The sequence below is a fragment of the Meleagris gallopavo genome, chromosome 10 (genome assembly GCF_000146605.3).
Source record: "Meleagris gallopavo isolate NT-WF06-2002-E0010 breed Aviagen turkey brand Nicholas breeding stock chromosome 10, Turkey_5.1, whole genome shotgun sequence".
Classification (NCBI taxonomy): Eukaryota; Metazoa; Chordata; class Aves; order Galliformes; family Phasianidae; genus Meleagris; species Meleagris gallopavo.
Window position 1 is genome coordinate 10,385,986 of NC_015020.2, and position 22,144 is coordinate 10,408,129.

The 22,144-nt window shown below is 42.3% G+C and overlaps 1 protein-coding gene across 6 annotated transcripts in view; it reads left to right on the plus strand.

Annotated features, from left to right (window-relative positions):
• MTA1 (metastasis associated 1) overlaps window positions 1-22,144 on the plus strand; it is a 60,387-nt gene that overhangs the window by 30,436 nt on the left and 7,807 nt on the right. For 2 of the 6 annotated variants that reach the window (XM_010715694.2, XM_031554814.1), the window contains exons 10-16: window positions 242-300; window positions 5,689-5,804; window positions 6,608-6,759; window positions 8,319-8,508; window positions 8,895-8,984; window positions 10,261-10,413; window positions 11,592-11,627. In XM_010715694.2, the coding sequence (XP_010713996.1) occupies window positions 242-300; window positions 5,689-5,804; window positions 6,608-6,759; window positions 8,319-8,508; window positions 8,895-8,984; window positions 10,261-10,413; window positions 11,592-11,627 (796 nt within the window). Of the gene's footprint in view, window positions 1-241; window positions 301-5,688; window positions 5,805-6,607; window positions 6,760-8,318; window positions 8,509-8,894; window positions 8,985-10,260; window positions 10,414-11,591; window positions 11,628-17,345; window positions 17,358-21,751; window positions 21,784-22,144 lie in introns of those variants that run through there. The other 4 variants (XM_019618552.1, XM_010715693.2, XM_019618553.1 and 1 more) reach the window with 4 other exon arrangements.

Consider the following 22,144-nt stretch of genomic DNA (forward strand, 5'->3'; position numbering starts at 1 on the left):
TTTATTTTTATTTTTTCAAAATGCTGCGTGCATAGGCAATTAATGCCCACAGTTGTTTCAATGTATGTTTTCCTCTTTGAAAAGGACTTTGTGGTAGCTGCTCAGTGAAAGGAACACTTACTTGCTTGTTAATAAGTGCTTGTGTTTTTACAGGTGCATTATATGACTCCAGGTAAAATAGCCCTTCTTTTCTTTTTGTTTCCCTAACCTTCTTTCTGATATTTTTTTTTTCTTTTCAAAGAAACGATTGAAAGCAGCAGAAGCAGAAAGCAAGCTAAAACAAGTGTATATACCCAACTAGTAAGTATCCTTATTGTTTTGTTCTATTCTATTTCATTGTGTCTGGGTAGTAGTTTCCATGGCCTGTCAGTGTTATATATTAGCTTTAATTATATAATGAGAGCCACAGTCGAACAATGTCAGAGAATTACTAAATTAGGTTACCAATATAACGAGCCTTCTGCTGATGCTTAAATAGGCTTGAGTTCCTTTTTATTATAGCTGAGCTCATGCTAAACACCCAGATGCTAATAAACAACTCGGAGCCCTGTGGAAGAGAAGATGATAGCTGTAGTATTTCAAAGCTGGTGAGAACAAAGCAGCGCTCCTCCCAGCGTGCCTCTGCTGCTGCTCTGAGCGTACAAAGGGCTGAGCTGTTCCCACGAGCTGACCTCCTGCTTCAGGAGCACGGAGTGTTTCCTCCACGGGTAGCTGAGGGCTTTCCCTCCAGGGCTTTCCTGGTTACGTTGCTCTGCTGTCACGTTGCTCCTTTTTCTCATATCGTATGCTTCCTGAAGCAGCCATTGCTTGTCTTCTGACTTCTATATTGACTGTGCTACTGGGGACTTGCTAGCAGGTCCATACTGTTATGCACAAACAACAGTAACAAATAATAATAATTGCATAATCCTAATGCGTCTGTTTTCCTTAATTATTGTTAATATCTCCCATGTGAATTTAGCAAAGTATAGGTGTAATGTTCAGAGTGAAGCCAAACAGAGCTCTTGTCGTGCCATTTTTCAACAGTATTGCCTTTTTCTGGGGGGTGTTGCTGTGTATGGGGACACTGGACATCAAATTAGATGTGAACTCAAAATGGGCTAAGCTTGGAAAGCAAAAGCCAGCGTAATTTGGACTGCAAATGCAAAAGGTTATTGCAGATGAGAGGTTGGAAGTCTTGTGTTGATGTTGGATTATAATGTGTGCATGTAGGGCTTTGTTTCTGAAAGGTTACAGTGCTTACTTATTTGATAATGACTGTCTGGAGTGATATCTTGTCCCTTAGCCCTTAACCTCAGCAAGATAATTCTTGTTGCTATCTAGAAAATGCAATCAAATCAGCAACTTACCTCTCTGCTTCAGGACAAGTCTGTCTCTGGTGTTTATTTCCAGTCACAGATGACTTTTATCAGTGTTGTTCCTAAACTTACATATTAACTGACAAAGTGGATTACAAATTTAGCCTCTCCTTCAATATCCTTTTGTTTGTATCAGGAAAAGTATCAGTTGTGTAGGTGACAATCCCACCTGAATGCTTCTGCTTGGGTTTTTTTGACCTATTAATACCTGCAAATGTGGCAACAATTGAAATATTTCTAAAATTTTACATTATTTCTATTCGAGTTTCATTGCAAGATCTGGCACATGACGAATATATTGCATCTGCGTTGCCTTTTGCCCTAGAAGAAGATTATATTCTTAGCTTTTAAAAGCAATACACAGTGTAAGGATCTAGATATCAACATTATTGATTTGTCTTTATCGTGTTACTGAGCCCATTCCTGTTTCAAGGCTTGAACCATAACGATCTGCTTGTCACCTCCATAATAAATTACTGGATGTAGCCTGTCACAAGACCTGTGCAGAAACACATCAGCTGATTGAGTGAAACCTCTTCCAGCAATAACTGGAATAAAATTGTTTGCAAGTAGAGGCCCAGGAGGATATCATTTGTCTTTGGCTTACTTCCATGGTAGGACTTTCATTTGTTCCTGCAATGTTAATAGAAAAATCTAGAGCAAAGGGAAGAAAAATAGCAAGAAAAATAATAGAAGCAGCCTTCAAGAGTGATTTGTCATTCTACATGGATATTATACAGTGAAAGATAAGGGTTCTAAGTGAGGCTTTGTAGTTGATATTTTTTAACGTAGGAGTATACTACAAATTTATAATATGAGGAACTGAAGCATGGAGAGACTGCATGCTTTGTGCAGAGTCGTTCATGTGATTGATGTGAGGTTCTCCAGTCCTCAGGCAACATCCTGGATATTGGACATCAGTTTCAGCGCTTCTCCCAGGAAGAGCTCCAGTACTGGGCAGAGATCTGTAGTTGATGTGACTGAACCCAGTGCCTGTGTGTGGCTTTGTGAGGCATTTCTAGGGCTGTGTCGGTGGGAGTGGTGTTAAATAAAGCAGTAGCAGAATCTGAATATACAGGGAGATTCTGTATTCTTGTTCTTTTCATCTTGCCAGTGTGATGGTAGGATTTGCAGAGCGTTCTTCTGCCAGTCTCAGTCATTCTTCTGTGCATGACTTCTGTAGCCAAACTTACTTCTTAAGCCTTTGTGAGAGTCATATTCTGGTTTTACAAATCTTATGGGCATCTTATGCACTTGTTACTTGCTTCTGTACGATGACAGTCTGCTTGTTGAGCTGGTGCTTGTGGGGAGTAGGACATCTGCAAATCATGAAGACTAAGGCTTGCAATGTTTGGCAGCTTTTCTCTTTTGCTTTAATCTAAATGATATCAGCAGGGGAACAGCAAGGGGAGAATGAAGTGCTCAGTACACTTAGAACCTCCAGTCTCTAAAATGCACTGATGTAAAATGTAAATTCTAACTATATCTGTAGATGTAAAATATTGCACATAGGATGCATTGATTTATCTCAGAATCTTGAAGCACTTCCGTGAGCTGTAAATACTACCTCACAAACATTGTAAAATAGGGGAATATTTCCCCATGCCTCTTTTTTAATTTAAGCTAATAGGGGAATTGGAGGATTAGGTCAAAGCTTTCAGTGATTATAAAGGGAGACTGCTTGGCAAGTTGAAGATAATTCCTTTATCTGTTTCTTTGTCATCCTCTGCCTGAGGTGCAGGACTTTTCTCTTTTCCTTTTTAATGATGCAGAGATCCATTGCAGCATGGGAAACTTGGAGATGTAATGCTGTTCTTTCCTGTAGCTGTTCTAGTTAAGAGTGACCTTCAACGCTTAGAAAACGAAGGGCTTTTTTCCACAAAAAGCAGATATTTACAGAAAACCAGAGAGCTGTGATGAGAGCTCGCCTCTCTTGTATGGAAAAGGAATCCAGACCCTTGAATTAGATGCCTAAAGGTAGATGGAGTAAATGTTCCTTACAAAAGATTAAAAACTGTTTCTTATTTTTGAGCCTCTATTTCTTAATTATTCTGTTGCATCTAGCACCATTTCCTTACTCACTGAATCATTTACTGACAGCGTTAAGTTGGTTACTTTTAACTGCTAAAATTTTGTGCCTGTGTTGTTCTGCATGGTTCAGGGCTACCTTTTGTCTGATGGTTGCCTTCTTTCTGCACATGCTTTCTCATCTCCATCTCTTCAGATTACACTGATCTGCATAACACAGCCCTGCAACCTGTGCTTTGTCATCCCTATTCCCTCCTAACAGTGCTCCATTGCAGCTGAAATCCATCTAGGAGGCTTCCACTCTTGATTTAAAGAATGGAAATGATAGTTTACCACCCAGTCAGTATTCTCACTACCTCCTTTACGTTTTTCACTTCAGCTTCATTAATTGCTTAATTGAGTTATTCGTCTGATTCTCTTGTTAATAGCCGGAGCAGGGTTTGGTGATACCAAACAAGTTTAATTAACAAATGATCCACAATCATGAACCTTTTGCTTCTCACCTGCTGGAAACAGTTGGCCTGATGTTGTTGTCACGTGCTGTGAAGCTGAAGCTCAGCTCTGTGGCAGGGCACTTTCTGGTGCTTGTTACAGCTGTGTTGACTGCAGGCTTCCAAAACCCCAACATGTTTGCACACCTCCTTACCAAATGCATGCGTGGTTTGTGGAGGTCATTCATTGCAGAACCTGCTGTGCCCCTACAGAAATGGGCATTTACTGAGCCTCACCAGATGCTTTCAAATGAAGAGGAAGACAACCTCTACTGGCTTACAGGGTGGTGTAAGATTTTTGGTAGTTTGTGCTGGAGCTGCAAGGGTCAGTTAACTTCAGAATTTGGTCACTTGGAAATTCTTTGCTTTCTGGAGTCTCTGCTGAGGTGATGAAACCACCACTAATGCTACACTAGAAAGAACTCGTTTGACCTTTTTTCACCAATGATGCTCTTGAAACACCAGGCTCAATGAAAAGCAGTGAATATTCTGTGTCATTTAGATCTGCCCATCTGATGTGTAAGAACGTGTGTTTTCAGAAAGCTCTCTAATAGAGCCCATTTTAAGACATTTCTCCTTGAATATGTGGGTTCCAAAACACTGATTTATTAGGTGAAAACCAAAGAATATGTCCACTCCCTTCATTTTTCAGGTAAGAAGTGGGTGAGATGTAATTGGTGTTAGAATTTGGGCTTGCATCCAGAAGCCTGCCCCACAGGCTGCATGCTTTTTGTTGCTTCTATAGGCTGAGCCCCTTACAGCAGCTTTTGGAGTCCTTGTGGTTTTTGTAAGCCCTCTGTATGCTTCTCCAAACCTTCTCACATGACTCGTCCCATCTTCCTCCACTTCCCCAAAGTCTGTCCCTGAAATATTGATTCTCCACGCTCCTTGTTCCCCCCCCTCGTGCCAAGGTTCTTTTGAATGTCTCCTTTTCTCTCTCTGACAGCTTCCAAAGAGATTCTGTACTCTTCCATCTGCTCTCCATGCCAAGGTTTTGCTTGCCCTTCCGTTTTCAGCTCCTGCCAGTAACTTTTTATTTTCCTGAGTCAACATCTTTAGCAGTGTATAGGGATGAGCAGAGATGATTCAGATGTTCTTATATCAGAATGTATTGACAGATGTTAATGGATTTCTTGCTCAAAGGATGTTAAATATGGGGACTTTTTGCATTTAGAAGAAGCCGAAATGCTTACTGGGAGGAGAGCAGATTATGGATTAAGTCTTGCAAGAAGGTTTATATTCCTTAATGTCTCTATGTGCTACATCCAAAGATTTAATTTAAAGTATTGAGTGTTCTCCTGCAAATTGTGGCAACATGATACAAACCTTTGCAGTAAGACAATGTGAAAATATGTGTGTGACAGTTATTTCTGGGGTTATTTTAGCCTCAATAAGGCAAAGTTTGGTCTTTCTCTGCCCACCTCTCCTCCATCCCCTGTGCTGCATCTTAGAGACTTACATAAAATATCTCCACATTGAGGACAGGGAGAGATCTGTAGATAAGGTCTCTTTGCCAGCTGGATTAGAATGTCTGGGACTGTAATCAGGTTTCCTGCCTTGCCCTGGTTGTTTGTAGCTTTTCTGTGGCTTGAGTCTCTTAAAAATGGCATCTAACTATTATAATATGGACATTAGAGAGAGCGTGTTTGTGAATGTTGGGTTGCTGGTAAGTACAACTCCTCTGTTCAAAGCGACGTGAGGAAACTTAAATCTTCCATTTCCAACATTTTCAGCCATGGTTTTTCTTAAGTCGCACAGGAAATTACATGCCTTGATTAATGTTTGTCCTCCTTTTTGCTTTGTGTTTTAAGTAACAAGCCAAACCCCAACCAGATCAATGTAAATAATGTCAAACCAGGAGTGGTAAATGGTACTGGAGTACAGGCACAGAACGCGGCAGCAGGACGGGCCTGTGAAAGCTGTTATAGTAAGTGACATGCAAATGTGGCACTCGTGCATAGGGAGCAAGTGCTGTGCTGTAAGCAGTAAAGGAAAAGCTGTGTGGTGTGGGCGTGGGTGGCAGAGAAGGCTTTGGAATGGCAGGGGGGACCTAACTTGACATTGCAGCACTTAAGCAAAGTAGTTTTTGAAGTCACTGTTTTTACGTTGCTAAGCATAGTTATGAAGTACATAAAGGTGAGTTAGTAAATGTCCTACATAATTGTGGGTAGCTATTGAGCAGAGATTTCAGTCACCAAGCTGTGAACTTGATGAGTTTTCATATTTTTTTAGTACATTTCAAAATATGGAATATCTCTGTATTTGATCTGCTGCCTGGTACTAATCTACTGAGTTCTAACGCTTGTCCTCCTGTACAGAGAGCCTTTGGATTCTGTGACATAGGACTGCAAGAAGAGTCAAGTCACAGACTTGCCTTATGTTCTTCCATTGTAAAATTAATGTACGGGGAGTTCACAAAACGAGAGTCTTTCATCCTTCCCTGCAGAAATTGTTGTCGACCAGTATTGCAAAATTCAGTTTTGTTGGCAGGAATTTTTCCCATCCTGCTACGTGTTTTTTCTGTTCGTGTTTTAACAGGGTTTTGTGTGTAATTTCAGTGAAATAACAATTAATACTGGTGATGACTGTAAAGCCAATATGAGGTTTTTAAGGTCTTTTTGCACTGTCTTTATGATGTGGGCTTTCTTTTGTAACGGTTCTAAAGAAAATAAGCTCTGAAAAGCTCTCCCGTTTAAGGACATATATAATTTCCACCTTTGTTATCTCTAGCCACACAGTCTTACCAGTGGTATTCTTGGGGTCCCCCTAACATGCAGTGTCGCCTCTGTGCATCCTGTTGGACGTACTGGAAGAAATACGGTGGCTTGAAAATGCCAACTCGGTTAGATGGAGAGAGACCAGGACCAAACCGCAATAATTTGGTAGGTGGCAGCACAACAGACCGCTTGATGATCTTGTCTGGGAAGCTTGGTGCCGTGATTTCTAACTAATTGTTCGCTGTTCTTAAACATATAACAACAAAAAGAATGCCTTCAACCCCCATTGTAGTCCATGGGTTTGATATTTCATGGCTTGCAGAAGCTGGCACGTTAACTTCAGCTGTCTGTCATTTGTTGCCAAGTACTGCCGCAAGGAGAAAAAACACCGGGTGATTTGTTTAGCAAACTAGCCATCAGTTGCCCAGCATAACCTCATGGCAAGAATTGGGATACCAGCCCATGTTTCTGATAGTCCATTTCCATGATTTTTGTTGTGGGGGGAGGAGGACTGATTTTGCATAAAGGCATTTGTTATTTCCTGAAAATCATTCCCTTTCCCAAGGCGTTTTCAGAATTAGATATCCCAGATAGCTAGTAGCTTTCCAGAGATTCCCTGTCTTGTTTTTCTGCTTCTTCCTGTTTTGTTAATTAGCCCTCCTTTCTTTTGCATGGTCTTTGAGTAAGCGTTTTGAGCTTCTCTTTGCCTGTGGCATTTAGTCAAAGTAAGCTCAAAGCATCGTAAGTAGAGTTGATTGGAAAGAGTATCTGCATCCCTACAGTGGCTATGGACAGAAGAATAGTTCACACTGCATTCTGTTTTTTGATTCTTTCTTTTCTGTCTACTAGTTTTGCTCTCACTGCTTTCTTGTTCTGTTTCTCTCCTTTCGTCTCTTCTGTTTGCCATCTGAAGTGACTTAGGTGCAGAGATAACCACCAGCTTTTATCAGCCCTGAAGCTCTTGTTAGTTAAAATATATGTAAATAGTGTGAGAGGGAAAAACCTTGTTCTTCCCAACCTGGGATTTCCTTATTTTCCTTACCCATAGGCAGGTTAGCAAGGAGATACTGCTTCAATTATTTTATTGGTTTGCTTGGGTGCTTTTCATGAAAAAGATACTGTTTTTGCTCTCTTGCATATAAATGTCATTCTGTGTTATTTTTTATTACGTGTAGTGAACTCTGGAAATTGATTCATTGAGTTCAGAGTAGAAATGAAAACAAAATCCTGCAACTTTGAGAGAAAAATGTTCTCTCGTGCCTTGAATTTGCTTTGGGAGGTGAGCTTGTGATGCAAATTGGCCATACAGCTACTTTTGATTTTCCTTTCCTTCCTACAAATGCTTTGTTGTAAAGAATTTGCATTATGTATCCAGAGCAACTCTAAGCACTCAATGTTTGAGAGTCTTTTCATAAACTCTGTAAGCACTATGATTGCATCCAGCAACTTCTTTAGGACTGGCTTTTGGATCCTCGCTTTAAAATTTGGAACAGTCTAGAAGTTAAATAAATCCCCATGGAGAGAAAATGTTTACCTCCATAAACCTCCTTTGAAATATTTTGGAAAAAAATAACAAACATCGATGGCAAGATTTGGGAAATGGTACACAGCTGTGCTGAAAATAGTTTTGTCTGTAACGCTGTTTCTTCTCATGTGATATGATATTCTTTATGTTATTTTTTCTGCTTTTTAAGGCTCCCTAATAATTATTTCTTTCCTTTTAGAGTCCTCATGGTGTGCCAGTGCGAAACAGTGGAAGCCCCAAGTTTGCTATGAAGACACGACAAGCTTTTTATCTCCATACAACAAAACTGACAAGAATTGCCAGACGTTTATGTCGAGATATCTTACGCCCCTGGCACGCTGCAAGACATCCCTATCTGCCTATTAACAGTGCAGCAATCAAAGCAGAATGTGAGTGGTGATGCAGCTGGGCACCTACTTGCAAAGGGCAGAGGGGTTCTTTGAGATTCCTTTGCTATTGAGTTGCAGTTCCTGCAATTGCCTGCAGTTAGTCCTCCCACAAAATCTGGCTAGACTTGTAGAGTGCTCTACCTGATGGCAGGCTAGACAAATAACTTTAAAAATTCATGAGTTTGTGTTTGCTTTAAAATATTCTTGTTTGCTGTTACCTTTGGCGTTCTCCTGTATTTGCATCTTGCTGCTGAGACATGCATGCATGCAACCTGTAAGCGCTCGTTTTGATTGGAAAGCTCTCTCAGAACACCTGAGTTATTCACGTAGCTCTGCTACAGTATCTTAATCTTTTTACCCTCTAATTCTTTCTCTTTGTTTTACAGGCACAGCACGTTTACCAGAGGCATCTGAAAACCCATTGCTATTAAAGCAAGTGGTTCGAAAGCCTTTAGAAGCAGTACTCCGGTATTTAGGTATTAAAACAAACCACCAGCAACAAAAAACAAAGAAGCAAAGAGCCCTACAAGCTAATTCTGCTGTTTGTTTTTCCATTTGGTTCTCAATTTGGATGCTTGTTCTGGGTTTAAAAACAAACAAACAACAACAAAAGATGAGAAGGTTCCCATGAACTTGTCCTTTTTCCTTTTCCTGTTTAATTTGACAGACCTGGTTGCTCAGCAGCCCACTGGGAGCTTGCTAAGCTCTATTCAGAGCTTTTCTTAAGCGAGGCAGAGGGAAACAGCACTTTGCTGTATTCTCTGATGCATGCATGGACAAGTTACCCTCTGCTAATGCAGGCGTGGATGTAATGTTTTGGGAACAACTGGTCAGTCTGTTCTTCCTATTTTCAAGCTGTCTGGAGGCAGCACAACGGGGTCCTCCAGGGAGACTTTCAGATGTTGCACAGCGCTGCTCAGGTTTTGCACAGCTTGTGAAGCACAGCTTGTGAAGCACAGCTGCTGGCTGTTCCTGTGCTGGAGCTAGACAATGGGGCATATACTGCCATTCATCTTAACTTTGTCATTTTTTCCTTTTTTTCCCTTGTTTTCTTGAGTACCTGGGCCTCTCATCAGCTGATCTCTGATGGAGTATTAATTAGCTCTGTCATGACATAAGAGCTCTGACCACAAATAATTTTCCCTCGTCCTGTTGGTTGTTACAGATATCCTTAAGCTGTGTCTTATGTCATTACGGCAGTCTGACCACAGAAATCTAGCTTGGACCGTTGTACTTTGCAGAACTCTTTCTCAGCCAGAAGGTTGAGTTCAGGCTCAGTATTCTTTATGGTGGTGGCTCTGAATCCTCACTTCTTTGACCAGTTAAAAATTGTATATTTACAAACCTTGCTGAACTGGTAAAGTTGTGATTTGTGCAAAGTTTAGGGGTCCTACATGACTGCCCAAGTAACACAGAGCCGTGCAGAAATGATACCAGATTACTGGAGAATAGTGTTTGGGGAATATATACAAAGTGTTCTTATAATCAACTCTTATTTTAAGATGATAACATGGAACAGTGGATACTATGACATTAGCTTTAATATATTTGGTAGAAGTGAGTTTCTAAATATAGTAAAAATGATTTATATTAACAGCAATCTTCAGTCAAGATTACTGGTCGTAATTTTTGTGGTAAGCTTTTGTGTAAGGGAAGATATATTTGATCACCTTGAAAGTTTGCAGGTTGCTTCCAGCTCTGTAATTTCAGTATCTTCATTAATACAAGTAACTTCTCGCTGTTTTACAACAGAATCTCATCCATGTCCTCCGAAACCAGACCCTGCAAAGAGCTTATCCAGTTCTCTCAACAATCTGACTCCTGCTAAGTTTACACCTGTCATTAATAATGGGTCCCCAACTATCCTGGGAAAAAGAAGTTATGAACAACACAATGGAATGGATGGTAAATATTTTTCTGCTGTGTGTCCATTGCGTGCATAGGCTCCTTATTCTGTCCTTTCGGTATGCAGGGATATTAAGATTGTAGGCATAAGTTCAGGTTTTTATTCTTAGGGTTGTATTTTCTTCTCCTTTTGTAGAAGTTGCATCTTCCATTTCTAGTTTTGGCTATGGCACATGGTGCATGCTGCCTGGGTGGTGCGTACACACAAGGTTACCTACCATGTTGGTGGAACTCTGCCTAGCTTTACCAACCTGGCAAGTGTGGCAGGGGGAAACTTCCCTTCTCTTTTTATTTTTTATTTTTTGTAATGAGTAGTATGAAGAAAGCCTTAATAGCCATATCCAGTGCTATTTCCTTTTACTCGCGAGGTTTGCAGGTTTTTGATTTCTAGGTAGTAGCTGTGTGTTTCCCAGGTGACTCTGTAATGTGTGGATCACCTGGGTTTCAGACAAGCTCCAGAGGCTGTGTGCCACTGTGAGAGGCAGGCTGCTGCTTAGGCAGGGCAGGCAGAAATGCCAGACGTGGTGTGCCACAGACCTGCTCCTGCCTTGCAGTTCTGTTGGCACTGAGAACCTCTGATCAGTGGAGGCTGGGCTTTGTCTCCCCAAGCGTAAAAGGCAAAGGGAAGGTGTTTGAAGTAGGAGGCAGACACAAGATATTCTGGCATGGAATGCAGGGCTCCTTTCTGAAGAGCTGCTGTTGCCTGAGAGTGCTGGGAAGAGAAAGTGCAGTCTTTTCCTCAGATGATGATAAAAGGGCCTATTGAATTCAAGTGATCTTAACAGAAGTGAAAAGATGGAGGGGTAGCTGTCCTTAAAAAGGGAGTGGAACTTTAGCTTTATAGTGGCTCTGAGCAGGGAGAGAGATCTCTGTTGTCTGCCCAGAAGTGAGCACAAGTTAAGTTAACGGATTTTTCCTTGGAGAGAAAACAATTATTTCCTGCTGTGTGTTATTCCTATAGACTTACGCTGTCATAGTAGGCTAATATTGCAGAGAAGTTTTGATAGAGCTGAATAGAATCTCTCCTTTTTTTTTTTCCTTTTATTTTTAACTTCATATGATTACAGACATTTGATATCTTACTGTTTGTGTTTTAACATTAAGAACTTATAAAACTGCTGTTGTTCAGGTTGCTGATGTGATATTTTTCTCTTTTCTGTTCACTTGTGCTCTATCAGGCAACATGAAGAAGCGCCTGTTGATGCCTAGCAGGGGTAAGACCTTGAAGCTGCGCTCAGCTTATGCTAGGACAGTGACTTTTAGTTTCATCTGCTGGCTTGTCTGTGCTTTGTGGCTAATGATGCTGTGTGTACATTCTGTGTTGATGTCTGTGTTCCTTGGGTAACCATTTCCACCTGTGGTTATGCTGCTCACTTTCCAAGCTTTCCACATGCAGATAAAAAATCATACACAACCGTACTGAAGTCATGAACTGATGAATAATTTCTTCACTTTGACAGTTTTTAGCAGTTTTGTGGAACTACTGAAAGCTGTGATGGTTAGTTTGAAACTAGCTATTGTTTCACTGTTTGACTTCTAAGAAATCAAAGTTTCTTACATCCTGAATTGCTTTAAATTCACATTGACCGAAAGAAACAGAAGATGGTATTTGCACCAGGTCCTAGGCTCAAGCCTCTGTCTTTTCTGTTGTTGAGTGGACAGTCTCACCAAGCTGAAGCTGTCTGCATGTCCTTTACTTGCAGTAGAAATTACAGCTCTTTTTTTTAAATTTTATTTTTTTTAATTTTATTTCTGTGGGGGAAAAAAAAAACCAGCCTGTTTTGACTAAAGAACAGTCCTGAAGGCTTTTGTTTGGGATAACGCAGAAGAAGTGCATGTGATGTTGTTTGTCCACGGTCAAGCAAACAGTCAATCTGGAATAGCTGGGATATACAACGTGAGACAGGCAAACACAAAAACTTAGATTTAGGCATTAAGTGACTTGCACTGCATGCCCTGATGTTAAGCTTTGTCTGTAATGGCTGGGATAGCAGATGACTGTTACCAGTATATGTGTGCATGCATGCAGAAGTGCATGTGGAGAATACAGCAAGGCTGAGGACGGTGATCTTTGTGCTGTCTTGCTATCCTTGGGATACTTTGTACTTTCTTCCTGAGTTTTTAATGTGCTTCTCAGTTTTGGGAAAAATAATAGCACTCTTCCAACTCAGTCAGTCTGGCTTCCTCAGAAGCGTGTCCAGTTAGAAAGGAGGGAGCTGGGGAGTAACTTGAAATGTCCACAGCTTCTGGTGCCTTATGGCCATTTCTGCTGCTCCTTGTTAAATGTCCTCATCAGGAAGGTGAGAGCCAAGGTGCTTAGCAGACAGCACACTCCTGAAGGATGGAGGCGTTGAGGCTCAAAGGACTGAAGAAGAGCTCACCCTTTCCCTCACACTGTCCCTGTGGAAAGTGCTGGATTTCATACCCAGAGAACATTTGCTTGTTGTAAGCAGAGCACAGTTTTAGGGAAGCACTTGCCCAGGCTGCTTAGAATATGTATTGCTCTGAAGCATACATGAAGTTGTGCAGGGGCCATCTCTCAAGTGCCTGCTGCTGTCTGTTCCCAACCAGCCACCAATTTGTTCACGTTACTGCTACGTAACTGAGTGTGATTCAGATCCATGCTGTTTACCTGCTGGGGTAATGAGTGTTAAAGGAATGTTGTGAGCAGTTCAGCTGAGGCTTGTTGGTTGGGATTAGTTGTGAATAGATAACATTTACCACCCTGCAATTTCCACACCTGGGTTGCTGGAAGCTTTGCTGAGGTGGAGCAGAAGAACCACCTGCAAAGAAACAAATCTTGAAGAACTTGCATTGAGATCTGGTGGGCACAAGGAATTGGGTGGTGAAAGTTTGGTTGAGCCAATTGTGGTGTGGAGCCAGTTTGTGTTGGTGCTGCTCAGTGCTGGTGCCCCTTGCACAGGAGCTGGCTAGCTGTGCTGGCATGGGGCAGAGCTACCTAATATCTGTTGCCTGTGCTGTGCCAGAAAGGGGAATGTGGTGTGAGACATCCCCTTGGTTCCGAATGGAGTCACACTGGCTTATTGGTGTGGGGTCTGCTTGTTCAGATGGAGGGGAGGAGGTCAGAGGAGAGACAAAGCGTGAGTTGGAAGCTTTGTGGAGAGAGTGAAAGGCATTGAGAGTGAAGCAACCAGAGTTTAGGAGCCAACAAGTTAGGGTTGTGTGAAAGAATTGAAATGGACTCATCTATCCAGAAGTGACTGACTTTGGGATTATAACAGTCCTAAAACATGAGGAAAAAATTAATGAGAGTAAAGATGAATTATTATAATCGGTCCAGTTCTTTTTTGTAAACACTGATGTACTGGGTGGCTCCTACAGACACTGCAGGAAGGGTGTTCTGAGTGTTTCCTTCTTCCACAACAGGCAGTGCATACTAGCTGGTTTGGTCATTTTGCATAGGAATGTACTGCAAAGAAAAACTGAATGGAGAGACTGAAAGACACTTTGTCTACTTCTGTTGAAACAGTTTCCAAGGAGATAATAACTTACTGCAGTATTACATGGGTAATCCAGTCTGTTTTCTGTTGACATGCTGTGCTGGTGGCATCTGGAAGATACCTCATGTCAATCTCTGAATTCTAATGGCAAACAACTGGTATGGTGGGCTTCAGCTGAAGCCTCTTTGCTGAAAACTGGTGATAAAAGCCTTTTGGTGCTGGGCTTCCAAACTTATGGGGGATGCTATCTGTAAGGAGTGATGGGTTGTGGAGCTGACAGTGTGTGGTGGGTCAGTATGGCTTTCCTGATGGCCAGCTCCTAAAGCAGTACGGAATCGAGAGGTTGCTTTGCTTTCTTTTTTAGAACTCAGCCCTCAGAAAAGCCTAATTAATGAAGTGCTGTGAATATTCTGCTATAAATGGAAATAGTTCCTATCTGGCTGGGTGTACCAAAGTGGTGACTGAGAGGGAAAAGGTTTGGAGGCAGAAGACCACCTCATCTGTGCAGCTGGAGCTCCCTGTGAAGAGCAGTAGTAGTGGGAGCAAAGGGAAAGCTGGGAAATGGGAATGTTGGTTGGGAGAGATCAAGGATGGAAAGGAAAGGGAACTGCTGTCACAGAGCAGCAGCCTGAACTAGTGTAACTAACTATGGAAACACTGGAAATTGCTGAAATGTTAAGAGTGCTTCAGATTTTTGCTTGAAAATGTTGCTCTTTCTCTTGCTACTGTAACTCCAGCTGAATATCTTTTAGCTATCCTTGTTCTCAACCTTCCCTGTTTAACCCTCTGCAGCCAAACTTTTCCAAACTTCGGATATGATTTGTCTGTACAATCAGCCAGAGTTTTGTCTGATGCTTCAATTCCAAGGCAGGAAAATTCACATCACTTTTTTTCCCCTTCCACTTTGTTTTATAGAAAAGCATAATTCTTTCATCCGTATTTTTGTTTTCCCTCTTTAAATCGAGTCAGAGGCATCATTAGGCGTACCCTGTCTTTCCCAGCACTCCTTCAGTGTTAGGCTGCATGGACAAACTCATGCAGATCTCTGCTTTTGGAACATAAGAAGCACAGGGAGTCTCATAAGCTGTAGAATACAATGAGATGTTAAAAATGTATACATTTATTCCTTTTTTCCATTTATGTTCTGATGCTTTTCAGACAATATTTGCCATGAATGATTCTCTAGAGAAGATGAAGGGACATTTTACTTTCTGGGCCCGGTTACTTTTGTCCTTCCAGCTGTTCAGCATGGGGTCTGTGTGACGTTCTTCCATACAAATCCCTACAGAGTGAAGGGAGGGAGCGCTGTGAGGTTTTTTTCCCTTGCACCATGCTAGCTTTCATCTAATCAAATGAGCTTTTCAAGGTCGTCACGTGCACTCTAAAATTGGCAGAAAGAGAAGGGAGCATGAAGGAGTAGCAGAAACAAAGGAGGAAGGCTTTTCCTGGCAACAAACATGCATTGATAAAAGAGGTATGGATTGTGCTCCATGTAAAACTGGAGAGGGAGAGCTGTGGCAACGAGGAAGGCATGAAAAACCCACTGCATCATGGAAAATAATTCTATCAAAGCAGAAGTTGTAGATGTTTGTCTCTGCTGAGAAGAGCGGCAGAAGTGCAATAGTAGAGGGCAATTTAGTCTAGCTGGGACTGGAATAATGAGCTGCAGCAGCCAGAAGGTACAGCTGGAAGACTTGGGCTGGAAACAAGCTGCAGATCTTTGAGTGAGATGAATTAACTGTTGGAATACCTTGCTTCTGCTGCTGTGTGTTTCTGGAACAAAATGGAGTGTGGATCAAATTTAATGTGTTTTGGTTTGTTGTTTCTCAGCTCCTTCTGTGACAACATGAATGAACTCCTGGAGCTGGAAGCATTACAGCTTTGTGAGCCTAGAGTGGCATTAGTGTAATTATCAAGAGATGAACATGAAAATTGAACTAGTATTTGTGATCAATAACAGCTGTTGAAGTGGAAATACAGGGACGTTCTCTGGCATCAGCTAGGTAGGGAACCAGACTGAGCCAGAAAGGACCTTTGGAATGACTTAGACTGCAAAAAAATTGATGTTACCTTGATGCATAAGCTGCATTAAGATTGTGCCTTTATCAGCAGTGAGGATACCTGGCCAGTACCCCTGCACATCCAGGAATGGCTGTAAACAAGTGCCAGTATCGCTCCCTTGGGAAATAATAATGCAGTACTGTGAGAAGTCCTGGCTTTAGCTATTGATATCCAGCTCAGTGTAATGCTAAGGCCAGGAGCAAAGACGCTTGGTGCTGCTTGAGGCCTTGACTATTTCTTGCCAGCAGTGGCATTGCTGGGAGGAATGGCAAGTAGCTTGTGATGCTTCTTGGGCCCGTGTGCAGTTTGTTTGGTTAGATCTTATGTCAAAAGCAGAGGTTATTTTTGAGAATTTTACTTAGTGTTTTGTATTCAGATGTTGAACGAATCTTTTTTTTTTCCCCACTGTCTCCAGTTTAGCCATGATGCTAGGATGAGTTTCTTCTGCTGCTATGGAGAAAGAACTGGAAATGAAATGGGGAGATGGACTTTTCACTCTGGATGAAAGAGTGAAAACCATTTAATTTATGAGCGATGGCACAGAATAAGATGTAAATATTGATTTAATGCAAGTAGTGTGTGTATCCCAAGGCCTTGCTGCGAGCAGGTGCAATTAATCTGAGAAGAAATAAATGAAGAAATGAATGATTAAGAATGCAAAGGCAGAATTGCAAATGACCTGAATGATACAAAGCCTGAATTTCTGTGTGGATGTGGAGTCTGTGTGATATGTATCATATATATACATGTCATGTGTGTGTATATATACATATATAAAGTACAATACTCCTAATTCTAACAACGGCAAGTAATTCAGTGATTTCTAGTCCGTATACTTAGACTCACCACACCTTAAAACAGCGAGCTGTGTGGCTTGATGGCTTTTTTCTTAACCACTCAGTGTGGTTACTACAGTTGGGCAGAGTGTACCCTGCCTTTTAGGAATGAGGTGAGTAGTGGTGAGATCTGTTCAGATGGAGCCAGGACCTGCTTGGCCAATGGCTCCCTGTAGCTGGAAGGTCCAGCTTTGCACCAACGAAGACATCATCTGTGAGGTACTGCAGGGCACATCAGTGTGAACTCTTGGACTGAGTGTTTTAGGAACATCTGTCCAAATCCAGCAAAGTTTGTGTGCAGGAGTTAATGGAAGGAGGTGGATAATGAACAACTACTCATACAAAATTCAGGCTGCTCTGTTTGGAATTACTTATTTGGAATGCTGGTTGTTTAATGTTGTCTTGGGTTTATCTGTCCAACAAGCAATCACTTCTGTGTTCCATTACAAACAAAACAGTCTGTGTCTCTGTATTTGTTGCATGGGGCTGGGCTACTGTATTCTGAACTATGTGAACCTTTCCCTTTTTTTAACCTTAGATCTTTTTTTTCCTTTTCCTTTGCCAATCTTGGTAGGAACTTACCTAGGTAAGTAAATTGCAATTTTAACATTGTTTTCATATACAACAGAATTTGAAGAAAATATTAGTCTAGGTGGTGTCAGGTACAATTTCTGACCTCTTCTGCTTGTTGCACTTGTGTTCCTGAAGGTTTGTAGCTTTTGTTTGCTGGAAGGTGGGCCCTCAATCCATTCACAATGGGAACACACTCAGCAGTGTCAGAAAGGCACTAAGGCCTTCTTGCAGGCTTACAAAAACTGTGTGTGTGTGTGCGTGTGTGTGTGTGTGTATGTCAACACACAGATATTTTTTTTTTTTTTGCCAGTGAACCACTAACCTGGAAGCAAAATCCTTGTTCATCATATCTCATTCATGCATGCTTCTTTTTCTTAATAGCTTGCTTACAAATGTGGTACTGTTGGTGTTTTTGTTACGGCTAGGAAAGATGGAGTCCCAGCAGGAGTGCTTCTGGAAAAGGAAAATGCATATAAAGAGCACGTGGAGTTGGAAAGCAATGTATTTTAGCGTGCCCTGCGTTCTAAGCTGACTGGTTGTGAAAGTATTGACTGAGTTCTCAGTTTTCCTTGTAACTGAAGACGTGTTTATGAATGTTGCTGCATATTGCATGTTCTGTGTGATACTTCTCTTCAGTAAGCAGAAGTGAAAGCAAAATGCCATCAGTGAGTGATTGATGCCTGTATAGATTGAAAAAATAAAAAACGAGGCTCACACAACATGGAGGACCTATATTTTTCTGCGTGGTGCATAAGCTGAAGAGTGGAGTGAGTAAGTTCTAGGAGCAAAGAATGAAAAAGCATCAGTTTATGTCCAGGGGTTGGAGGCTGGGCTGCTCTTCTTCCTTGATACCAGGGTTAGGTCTGTGCACAATTGTTGTGCTGCACTGTCACATGGTCTGTAAGTGTATAGGCAGTGGTGTGTATGTTCCAACACAGAGAAGTGCTGGAAGACTTGTACCCAAATAGGAGAACAGCAGCACTTGATGCTTATTCTGCAACTTCTTCGTGATAGCTGAAAGTACCTCCACTCCAAGCAATGCTGGGTGTGCTGCTGAAGATTTAGGCTCTCTTCCTTTTCAGCATGGCAGTTATGTGTTATGTGTGGCTTAGAAAAGGAAAAAGGAGGCTGAATTTGAGCTGTGGGAGTGGTTTCTGGATGGTATTCAGGTGCAAGGGTCGTCTTGCCGTGAGCAGAATAGCAGCAGCAAGGGGCGTGCGAGTCTCTCCTCAGGTGTCAGAGGGACTGGGTGAGCTGGTTTGCTCTTCCATCCCAACCAGAGCCCACCTCCCCCTCCAGGTGTTGCTACCAGCTCTCCTTACCCTCATGGGATGCTCCTGGAGTATTGCTATGGGTGGTGTAGGATGTTACTGTTTGCTATTCACTCCTTTAATAAAGGGAGAATTAGCTCCAGGTGGTAGGAGATTGTACATGAGAAGAACCAGGTTGGTAGATCAAGGGGTGATACTTGCAGCTTTGATCTTTCCAGAGTGGAGAGTTCAGTGGGCCATTGTGACCTGCTGTGACCATTTTGGACTGAAATCTCATCTGTAATTGAACTTATGCCTGGGGAACCGAGGTCACCAAGTTGTCAGGAGTGGAGGCTTGCTCCAGGATCTCTTTTAAACTCTGTGCTCTGCTTAGTTGTTTGGCTGCCATTTTGGTAACAGTGTAGAAGGGTCTGTGGCAAAGGGCATCTGCAGGTGTATGTTGCTTGCCTCATCTTCACCTAATCTTCTGGGACCTCCTGGTGCTTTCATTGAGTAGTGGAAATTTTGGCAGGAGGAACTGAATGGGAAGTTTTTCTAGTGCCTTGAGCTTTCTCAGTGCTACAGGAAGAAAAAAAAAATGTGGTCTTGAGGTTTTAGAACGTGTCAGTGTCTTTGACTGCAAAAGAGTGAAAGAGCTGCTTGGAGTCATCATTGTAGACTTTTTTGCTTTGTGATACTCAGTTCTTACAGGTGCACGTCTGATAGACCTCATCTCTTGCACAGAAGCCACTAAAACCTCTGGGTGAGGATCCATGGTTTCCAGCACAGCTGTATCTTGTTGCTGTGGCAGCTGTACTGCAGCGTGTTGCAGATGTTACGCTGTCTGCTCCTCTTAGGTGACTGATCTGGGTAAAGCTGCTCACTTAGCAGCAGCACTTCAGCTGCTTATACTTCTACTGTGATTATTTTTATTGCAAACCGAAGCTGGTCTTTTAGTGTCTGTTTTCATATTGATTCTTTCAAACTCTAGTTATCAGAGTGTGACTAAGGGGAGAAGTAGCTAACTGCTGCCTTATTGCTATGGTAGCAAGAGCATGAATTGTATGGAAATAGTGTCTTTTTGTGTCTTATTTTACTGAAGCAATATTTTGTTACGTGCATTTTATTCCAGAAGCCAGAGCTTATGGGTGAGGGTGTCCCTGTTGTAGACCATTGTTTCCTCGCTGTCTGAGGACTGGAAGCTCTGGGCTCAGAGCTGGCCCTCAGCCTGTGCCAGTATCTCCTGGAATATTCTGAGTTAATTCTGGTGCTGAGGATTAGCAATTCTACTGTCTGTTGTACAACCAGCAGTAGTCATCGCAGCAGCAGCCATGTATATCAGCTGCTCCTGTAGGCTCATATTCCCTAGTATGAGAAAAGAGCTAATCCTGAGTGTGGTTAGCAAGAAATGCATGGCTTCAGTCCAAGGCGTAGCATCCATGGGTTTACATCTCCCAGAGCTCCTGTGAATGAGGAAAGTACTATCTTCCTGTCAGGGATGGGAGAGGAAGAAAGCAAGACCTAAAGCTCAGCTTCTGGGCTGCAGCCAGTGGCTCTGGGCCACGTCCTGCTGGCTGTGCCGTCCCAGCAGGCACTGTCTCTTTGTCCAGGCACAGGCAGCTGCCTGCAGCTGGATGTTGCTGCTTCTGTGTGAAAGAGGAGCAATTATCTGGAACTCACATCGCTTCTGTTAACATCCAGAGGTTGTTACTGGTCAGCTTGACGCATGGCACATCTGTTCTGCACATTTGGTGGAAGTCGTCTTGGCAACTGTTTCTTCATCTCTTTGGATACTTAACCAGAAAAACATTGCAAAAAGCACGTGTCCTCACGTTTGAAGTAGCCAATAGCATACATCTCTTCTGAACGAAAATAAACTTGGTATAAACCTTATGTAAACTGTTGATTGCTAACGTAGTGTGGTGATGCTCAGTGCTCAGCAAAGTATCCCCCATTGTGCCCTTCTCCCTCACAGTACATCACTGAGCCTTCTATTTCCTGCTGTACCTGCCATGAGTACATCCTCTTTGCTCTTACCAAGGAGGATTTCAAGGAATCTGCTGGAGTACAGGCCATCACTGGTCTATTCTTGCTGGATTCCATATTTTGCTGTTCTTATCCCAGCTTAGTTGGCTAACAGTGGGAAATGGCAAATGCCAAACTGAAAGAGTTGTGCTGGGAAACTTGTTAGTGATGTGAAGGCAGAGTTAGTCACTGCTTCTGTAGCTGGTACCAGTACAATGTGTTTGCTTTGTTACACCAACCTTCTTGCTTTTCAGCCAGAAGGGGCTGAGAAACATGGTTTGGTGCTTTAGTGTTAATGGCATGATGTTTCCTAGGAGCATGCACTTCAGGAAACCAAGTGGTAATAACAAGTGTTTCTCAGATCTACTAGTCCTTTCTGTGCTGTACTCTGCTGCCTTAGAGCAGCACTTTGTTCTCTTGTCTGCCAAGACCTGCAGGCTCTCGTCTTAGTGAGGAACAGCACAGTGCATACCTGGTGGTGGTGTGATGGGATGTCTGATGGGGTAGGAAGTGGCAATCGAGTAAAACCAAGCCCTGGTGCCTCCTGGCACTGGCTGTGCTGCTGGAGGAGGGCTGTGCTCAGTGATAAACGGAGCTGAGCCTGTGGAAGGATTTAGCAGCGGTAGGTGAGAGCAAGTTATCTCTGCAGTCTGCTTGCTAAAAGCTTGGAGCTGACATCTGAGCGAGTTGTTCCCTGGGCACCTAGGGATGACAGGAAAGATGTTACTTGTTGCTGTCTTGACAGTATAATACCTTCTACTTTCTCCCTTCTCGGTACCAGTAAATTCCCCAATAAAACCAGAACATCAGTTTTTCCCAAGGACTTGAGGAAAACTTCAGGTCTAAAAGAGGAGGTGTACTTGCAGTGGTAGTTTGACAGTGTGAGTAAATGGAGAGAAGACTGAGCAAATGAAATGTTTTTAATCTGGGGGCTCTGCTCTGCAAACCACCTTGTTAAGGAAGCTCTTTTCCCAGTTACGTTCCAAGGAGGGGAGAAGTTAGTTTGGTAGAAAACTCTTTATTTTAGCAAAACAACTCAGTTGCAATCGTAGTTGCGTGTTTTGATTTTGTACTTTTTCTGTCTTGGCAAAGCAATGGTCTTACCAGCTCTATTCTCTTTCCTGTTTGTTAGGTCTGCCTAACCACGGACAAACCAGACAAATGGTAAGAGAATGCTCATTTAACCAAAACAGGGAAAAGAAAAACAATTACTATTAACCCTCTCTAGATAGAACACCCCATTAAACCGTAGTGTTTCACTTCCATCTTTGCTGTTTGCAGCTGGTCACGCTTCCCAGTTCCTCAGGAAACTTGAATAAACAATTATTTTGGGGCATACGAAAAGTCCAAATGATTGAATAAAATTGAAAACTCAAATCAGTGGTTACATCAGTGATATTGTTCTGAATGGAACGTTTTCTTTCTGCTCCTATGGAAACTGAGTGGCTGTTTATAGCAAAGCTCTGGGATGTGTTTCTAGATGGAACGTGTTTCACTGAAGGAGGAAGGCTTACATGATGGAAGG